This window comes from Hyposmocoma kahamanoa, unplaced genomic scaffold, assembly GCF_003589595.1.
Source record: "Hyposmocoma kahamanoa isolate Upper Pololo Valley unplaced genomic scaffold, ASM358959v1 296, whole genome shotgun sequence".
NCBI lineage: Eukaryota > Metazoa > Arthropoda > Insecta > Lepidoptera > Cosmopterigidae > Hyposmocoma > Hyposmocoma kahamanoa.
The window spans coordinates 4,878,548-4,887,073 of NW_020653780.1; the positions used below are offsets into that span (position 1 = coordinate 4,878,548).

General features: G+C 34.2%; 2 protein-coding genes across 2 annotated transcripts in view; one reads left to right on the forward strand and one right to left on the reverse strand.

The window, feature by feature from the left end:
• Nucleotides 1-4,421, forward strand: part of LOC113229244 (peroxidase-like) — a 30,577-nt gene extending 26,156 nt beyond the window's left edge. The window contains exon 9 of the mRNA XM_026462770.1: nt 3,952-4,421. Within this exon, the coding sequence (XP_026318555.1) occupies nt 3,952-4,027 (76 nt within the window). The 3' untranslated portion in view covers nt 4,028-4,421. The remainder of the gene's footprint in view (nt 1-3,951) is intronic.
• LOC113229273 lies at nt 1,464-3,438 on the reverse strand. Its single transcript, XM_026462817.1, has 2 exons — nt 2,925-3,438; nt 1,464-2,005 (listed from the first exon to the last, which is right to left on the reverse strand). Exons 1-2 carry the CDS (start codon nt 3,282-3,284, stop codon nt 1,562-1,564), a joined length of 804 nt encoding a protein of 267 aa, XP_026318602.1. The 5' UTR covers nt 3,285-3,438; the 3' UTR covers nt 1,464-1,561.
• Nucleotides 4,422-8,526: the final 4,105 nt, after the last annotated feature.

The window sequence follows — 8,526 nt, forward strand, 5'->3', positions numbered from 1 at the left end:
GTCACTTGGTATAATAAAATAAAATACATTATTGGAATAAATCCTAAAGGATAACGATGATTTATTACGCTGATACGAACAGAAAGGAAACAAATTGTTTATCTTGAAAGAGGAACCTGGCCTGTCGATGTGACAAATACAAAGATATGTAATATGCAAGGATGCCATGAAATTCGAGAGTCTAAAAAGGGTTTAATGAACGTCGCATTATTCCCCGGAGGGACCATAGACGGAAGCTTTTGATGGGTTTACCGGTTCCGTGTCCTTACGCATTAAAGCTAAATCTGCTAGCAAATGTTATTTTTATTGTGCAACTATTTACCTTTAAAAACTATGGCTTATTGGTGAATTCTCTTTGTTGCTCCTGAACAGTAATAATGTTCGATATGTCATTCATTAGGGCATGCAAAAGAGTGATTTTGAAAACCGGTTTTTTCAGTTTTTAATTTTTGGTTATCCAGTTATTCTGTATTTTCGGATATTTTTCTGTTGACACCGAATTCTTAAAAGTGACAGAAAACAAAAAAAAAAACATCAAATGAGTGTTTTGTGGATTACCTTTATTATTTACTGAATATACAGCTCCAATGAGATCAATCAATTTCTCGAAATATAATAAAAAACAAATCAACAATACTGATATATGATAATAAATATGCATATTTAGAGATAAGCAATGTGATTTGTCAGTTTATGGCCCGGTATAATGGGCGCAGTTATATTGCCCCTCAGACTTTTGCGATTTAAAGGCCCATTTAGATGGAGAGAGTTTCTCTTCTCGAACGTACGATTATCGAAAGGATATAAAAAACTCTCCTCGTCTAAACATTCGCGATTATCGACCGTCCACGTGAGCGATAATCTCCTCGCCTTTCAATATTGAACGTCTCCGTGTAAACAGAAGTGGAAAGCAAAAGTCGTATTTCGAGTTTATGTGCCAGCCAGTCGCTACTATGAGTGCAGTGCGCGAGGGTGTTTTAATTATCTCTGCTGTTCTAAGAGAAGAATTAATGAAAAGAAAACGTAAAAAAAGATGTTGGGTCAAAAAATGGATATCGAGAAGAAACACTTTTGGAGCATCTAATACTTTGTGTCTGGAATTAGAATTGGAAGATGAAGAGACATTCAAAAATATGTTTCGAGTTACGAAAACCCAATTTTCATATTTACTTCAACAAATTGGACCATCTATACAAAAAAAAGATACAAATATGCGTCAAGCTATAGCCGCTCGTACAAAATTGGAAATAACTTTAAAGTTTCTGGCTACAGGGGATTCCTTTCAAACGTTATCAGAAATATTTAGAGTACCTAGGTGTACCATAAGCTACTTTTTGGTTGAAGTTTTGCAAGCTATTTACACAGCGTTGGAAGATTTTCTTAAGGTATGAATAAAAAACTATTATTTCATTTCAAAATCAATATATTTATGTATTTATTCAAGATCAGTCTTGCTTGTGAGGTAGATTATTCAAAAATAAAAGATAATAGGATAATTCACTTACTAATTACCAATCAAAATAACATAAAGATAATTAAAAATATAAATAAAATCATTATTTTATGTAACCGTTGCAGTGTCATCGTGCACGCTTGCATTCCACCACTGTAGATCGCTATCAGGTCTTGAAAATGGGGAATCCGGCATTGGAGTAGTCTCTTTCAAATTTTTGAGTTTAAACTTTGAGAGTGTTGCCTGGATTTCATCCTGAGCAAATATCATATTTTTTTCATTAAGCTTGCGCAAGCTGGATGCAACATACTTCCCAAACATGTCCAAATCGTCCTCATATTGCCTAGATCTTTTATCAATAGCATCTAATCTATCAATGGCTGAATCAATGTCCAACTTTCTGGTCTTTGTCTTTTTAGTTTGGGTTGGCTTTGGTGTCAAATCTACTATATCGCTAACGGAGTCTAAAATTTGGAAAGTATGTGTTTCGTCATTATTTACCACTGACACATTAAATGGACTGTTTGGTGTATTTGGGGTAGACTCATCTATCTGAAATTTAAAAATAATAATAATGTTACTCGTTTTTTAGGTACCAAGGACCAAACAAGAATGGGTCAATATACAAACAGGCTTTGCATCTAGATGGAATTTTCCTACGTGTGTCGGAGCTTTGGACGGCAAACACATACTGATTAAATGTCCTCCAGGAACAGGATCAGAATTTTTCAATTATAAAAATACATTCAGTATTGTTCTTTTGGCATGTGTTGATGACGACTACTGCTTTATATATGTAAACATCGGAGCGAAGGGAAGAAACTCCGATGGTGGTATATTCAATGAAAGTACATTAAAAAAAGCTATCGAAAAAAATACACTGGACTTGCCTAGCGATGCTGTTTTTGTTGGAGATGAAGCTTTCCCTCTAAAACCCTACCTAATGAAACCATACCCTCGACGAAATAATTTGTCAAAAGAGCAAAAAATTTATAATTATAGACTATGCAGATGCAGGAGAATTGTCGAAAACGCATTTGGTATTTTAGTATCACGATTTAGGATTTTTGAAAGGCCAATAGGATTAGCGCCCGAAAAAATAGACGTCATTGTAAAAACGACATGTATCTTGCATAATTGGTTGAGAAAAACATCGCCGAACTCATACACTCCTCCAGGGTTTTTAGATGAAGAAACAGGAACTGGCATACGACCAGGTACATGGAGAGAAAACTATAGAAGTGGCGCCTTTGAAGATCTGAATTCGCAAAATTACGGAAACTTTACCAGAAAAGCAATTTCAATTCGTGAACAGTATTGCGATTATTTTAATAATCGCGGGGCTGTACCGTGGCAAGAAAATGCAATATTTTTGTAATATCTAAACATTTTCTAGAAATAAAAAATAAACAAAATTTGACTTTTTATCACTGTCTAATTACATACAAAAAAGAGTTTACTAAATACTCACCAAATTTGAGAATGTAGTGCGAAATTCTGAAGACTTTCTCAAAAAACTGTCTAAGGAATTGTACCAGGGTAATTTAGGCACATACACGTTTTCAGCTCCAGCTCCAGTCCCCAAAGATGAACTAACTTTTTTTTTTTCTTGTAAATATTGGCTCCTAATATTTTTAATTTTCCCTGATATTTCTTTCGGCCCAAATTCTTCACTTCCAAATTCTCTTGCAAATGCATTAAGTGCTGCATTTCTCGCATCTCGGTTCTTGTAATGTTCGTGTTCAGTATTCCACAAACACTCGTAACTTCTATAAAGTTCAATGAACTTAATATTGTCAGCAGTTCCGAATTTAAATGATTTTTGCGTCATTTTGATATAATATATACGTAATCAATAGGTACCGCAGTAATTACTGTAACCGCTGTAATCAAAAACTCGAATGGCAATTCTCGCACTCAAAACGGTTCGAACCGATTTGTGCGATACTCGCATGACCTTGAAAAAATGTCATACGAGATCGTGTTTAGACAAGTTGAGAACTCGTACGCAAGAATCTTCTTACTACATATACCTCTGTGTAAACAATCGAGGAGGCGATTAAGTTGCTTACGAGTCTCGTATGACATAATCGTAGGCGAGATTTTAGTTCTTGCCTGAATGTAAACATTATGATACGATAATCTTATGGCGATTATTGCTTACGAGAATCGCATACGAGTTTTCGTCTCGAAGCGTGCGAGAAACTTTCCCCATCTAAATGGGCCTTAAAGCTCTGAGTGTGACTGCAACTGTTATGGACAGGCGTGGCGCACGTTTTGTTTATTCCGTCACTTGGTATCATAAAAAAACGTATAACAAATAGATTTTTTAACATAAGTATTCTAGTATATTACTAATACGCTCAACTTTGAATGCCACGAACTAATACAATTCTAATTCCATTGAACTCAGTGATATAGGTGAATCCCTATTCAACCTATACACTGTTTAACCTTTCATAATACGATTTTTCATAAATACGTTTTTTACATTACAGGAACGAACTTGTGCCGTGTGATGAATTACCTGCTGTAGATCTCTCTTTCTGGCGTGACACTGAATATTGCAAATAAGTTATTCTAATATACAACCTATGAATAAAATAAAAAGCGAGTTCAATTTGTAATGTTGAGAAACCGCGTTATTTTCAAGTTAGTTTTCTCTACCAAATTTCGGAGGCAATTTTTTTTATTGAAATATTGTGGTATACCATCATGAAGTATTATTTAATATTCGAGTGGTAGTATCTTGAATTATTATTTAATATTTCACTATAATATATTCGAATACTTACGTAGTGAATTGCCTGTTAGTGTAGTAATTAGGAACGCTTTTTGTATTAAGTATTTCTAAAAACTATTTTCCCAAGTTATAAAAATTTGTCGTTACTTTGTGATGTCTTTTTAATTGAGATAAAGGAAAAATAATTGAGTAAAAAAATAATGTTTTATTTATCTTGTACTGAAAGAATTAAATTTGTTGACATTATTTAAACTATTTGGTTATTCTTAAATCGAATAACTCATAGAACAAAACATTACAAAGAATATAACAATAAACAAATCACTTGCGTTTTTTTTTTCAATTTCAGTTGTCTTTTTAGTTACTTTTCTTTTTACTACCCATACATCGTCGCCGTTCATTCATTTTCCATCTTGTACATAAACCTTTAAAGCTGTATCCCATGACGGTATTTATTTTTAACTTTATTTCATTCTTTCTTAAACAAATTGGAAACTTTATGACGTATGAATATTTTTACCTTGACCTGTAAACACAGGCTCCTTCTTACCCTTAAATCTTTCTGCCTTGATCTGTGTGTGCTCCTTCTTCTCATTAAATCACTCTGTTTTGGCCTATATTTGTTCCTTCGTACCGTTAGAGCCTTCTGCCTTAATCTGTATTTGCCCCTTCTTACCGTTAAATCCTTCTGCCTTGATCTGTATGTGCCCCTTCTTACCGTTAAATCCCTCTGCTTTGACATTTATTTGCTCCTTCGTACCGTTAAATCCTTCTGCCTTGATCTGTATTTGCTCTTTCTTAACGTTAAAATTTTCTGCTTTGATCTGTATTTGCTCCTTCTTACTGTTAAATCCTTCTGCATTGATCAGAAAATAGTGCAATATGGCTCAAGCGACCCTAACTCAGTTAAAAATACCCCCTCATCTATGTATATGAACTAACGATAAACTTAGCTTTTGCTATAATTTCTATTTGATGTAATTTTGGCGGGAAATTTTGATGTCTCCTTGTCCGTTATAGTTTAAAATATCACTTACAATAGAAAATGCTGTTAAGGTAAAAATGTCACTTACGATAGGTCATGGCTCGATATTGTCCGAGTCTGAATAACTTCGCATATTATGTACATTTCGATGTACAATGGATCTTGGGCCAATGGGCTATGAAAGAACAATTAATAGTTACCGAACGGATCGATGGTAAATGTCCGAGGGGTCGCTATGCCACAAGATTGTCCAACCAAGTCTATAGCTCTCAAGGCTCTCGGCAACCGAGTATATCATTCTCCATCAGAAAAAGTAAGCACCCGGGTTTTAACCAAGAGTTTTGTTAACAAGAGGTTTGTTTTGTTGTGAGTGTTTGGTTTTGATAGTTTTAATCTACTCATTAACGCCCAACATTGAGGGCAAAAATTATTTATATATATATAACTAAATATTCGTTGTAAATAAAGTTTTGTTCAAATTAAATGGTATTATTACAAAATGTTTATTGCTTTCTGATTTAGAGTAGATTCGATTTGCCTTTCCATTTAATCGATTCGCTTGAAGTAGTTATTAAAGAAATCGATACCTAAAGTCATTAGATCACATATGCACTTAAATCGATCGTCAAAAAGAAAACGAAACGTGATGTGCATCCTTAGTACTGAGAATCCATAGGATTGCAATTTTGGATCCTTTTTGTCTAAATAGATTTTTTACATCGAAATTTGTAATAAGTATTAGAAAGTATAGTAATATAGTAAGTTATGGAAAAATCCGTATTTGGACAGAATTGGGTTGAAACACGCTATGGGTAAAAACACGGTTAAAACCTTTATTGTGGATTGGGTTTTAACGCAGTGCCCGTCACTGGTCTCCATAATGCGAACCGCAGACCGCCACAGATGTCGCAGCGTCGTTCGTCATACAGAAACTGTTTCGGCATAAGTATGCCAATGTAAGTAAAAACCCGCATCGTGTTTATCGACTATACGCACAATAACTTTATAGTGCTACAAAATGTTCATAAAAGTTTGTATTTCGATTACTGATAATCAGAAAATGTTTAACCCCTTTGTAATTAATATGAGTTCGTAAAAAATACGAACTCATATTAATCAATTATCTGAAGCAACCTCAAAACGCATAAAATTAAAAAAAGAAAATAGAAATAATAGTCATTAACAACCAAAAACAAAGATGTGCAACAAGCACATAGGAAAATTCGTAAGGTTTGCTGCTTTGTTTCGTAGCTCAGTTGGGAGAGCGTCAGTCACGTTTTGTTGATGGAGCTGCGTTCGACTCCAGCCATGGTCCAGCTGGATCGAATGAAGTTTTTGTGTTCGATCTTTGTATTAATAATTATAACAAACTAGTGGAATAATTTCGCAAAAAATATTAATATCATGTGATATTCAATCATCGAGTGTATAACCTATATAAAAGTAATAGAGACGAAATGTCATTTAATTTCTTTGAAAATTATTCTGCTAAATCATTACGGTGATAACTGCGCTCCCATTGACAGGTGTCGTCAATTGTTTCACTTCAAATCGACCAGTTTAGTTTAAAGCTTCGCTATAAAAAACAGCAACAACTTTATGATTACCTCGTTCCCCACACTAGGCAAGCCTGTATCATATATATATATATATATATATATATACATATATAACTATATATATATACACTACCGTCCAAAAGTTTGGAATCACCCTAATTTTCGTCGGCAGAAAAACTATACCGCAATAAATCCATCAAAAAACGTATTGTTATTAGAGATCAGTATTTTTACGAACGTACTAACAATAACATTTAACAAAAACACTAATTTCTTATCAACTATCCATTGTTTTCAAAAAAGACCGACACACGTGTTTTATGACCACTCAAGTTGCGACACCGCCGTTTGAAGATTTGTTACAATTGGCGCTTTTAAGCATTGTTGTAGTAATGAGTAGTGTCTAATCTTTGAAATGTGGGTGTATTATTGCAAAAATTATCAGTTTAGAGTTCAGTCTGATTTGTGACGTTCTTGTGATAGTTACAAAAGTTTGCAAGCTCATAAAATGGCAAAAAGGAAACAGATTTCGCTTGAACAGCGGAGTGCTATCTGTACTTTGAACGAAGAAGGCTATTCTATGCGGCAAATCGCAGAAAAGATCGGTGTTTCATACAAAGGTGTACATTATACTCTTGTACGAAAAAAAGCTACTGGAGGAAATCAAGACCGGAAGAGATCTGGACGTCCCAAATCTACAAAAAAGCAGGAAGATGACTACATTGTGACGTTATCGAAACGAAATCGACGTTTAACTGCACCTCAAATTGCCGCTACTTTAAATGAAACCCGAGAAAAGCCAGTTTCAATAACAACTGTTAAAAGGCGTTTACTATCTGCTGGTCTAAGAGGATGTGTAGCAGCCAAAAAACCCAGATTGACTAGTGTTCATAAAAGAAAAAGACTGGAGTGGGCCAAAACACATAAAAACTGGACAGTAGAAGACTGGAAAAAAGTGCTTTGGACGGATGAGTCCAAATTTCAGATTTTTGGATCCAATAGACGAGTTTTTGTGCGCCGATCAAAAGAGGAGCGGGCTTTAGAAGCGTGTACTGTGCAGACTATTAAGCATGGCGGTGGCAGTGTGATGGTTTGGGGATGCTTTGGTAATAATAAACCCGGCCATCTGATCAAAATCACCGGGAAACTGAATAAAGAAGGCTATCTGAAAATACTTCAAGAAAATGCCATTCCCTCTGGAATTAATGTGATTGGTCGAAATTTTGTTTTTCAACAAGATAATGACCCTAAGCATTCATCCAAATTATGCCAGGAGTTTTTAGAGCAAAAACGAAGTCAAAAAGTTTTGCAAATTATGAAGTGGCCCTCACAATCGCCAGATTTGTCTCCGATTGAATTAGTATGGGATGAACTGGATAGAAAAGTGAAGAGCCGGTGCCCATCAAGCTCAGCACAGTTGTGGGAATATTTACAGAGCGAATGGAAGTCACTGGAATCCGAATACTTTAATAAATTAATCATAAGAATGAGTAAAATTTGTGAACTAGTAATTAAGAATAAGGGTGGCCATTTTGACGAAGCGTAAATTTAACGAAAACTGTATACTTTGTTTTTATTTGTACTGATTCTATTTAACTGAATGCTAATCTAAGGTTTCATTAAGATTAAAGTGTAATAAAGTATACTTTACACATATTACAGTCGTTTAAATTAAAATTACCCTAGTGATTCCAAACTTTTGGACGGTAGTGTATATACATATATATATATATATATATATATATATATATATATATATATATATATATATATGTATATATATATA

Coding starts and splice junctions, on each gene's coding strand:
- LOC113229273 (XM_026462817.1), bottom strand. CDS start 3,284: ATGACGCAAAAATCATTTAAATTCGGAACTGCTGACAATATTAAGTTC. Junction 2,006..2,924: donor GCACTACATTCTCAAATTTG/GTGAGTATTTAG, acceptor TTTAAATTTCAG/ATAGATGAGTCTACCCCAAA.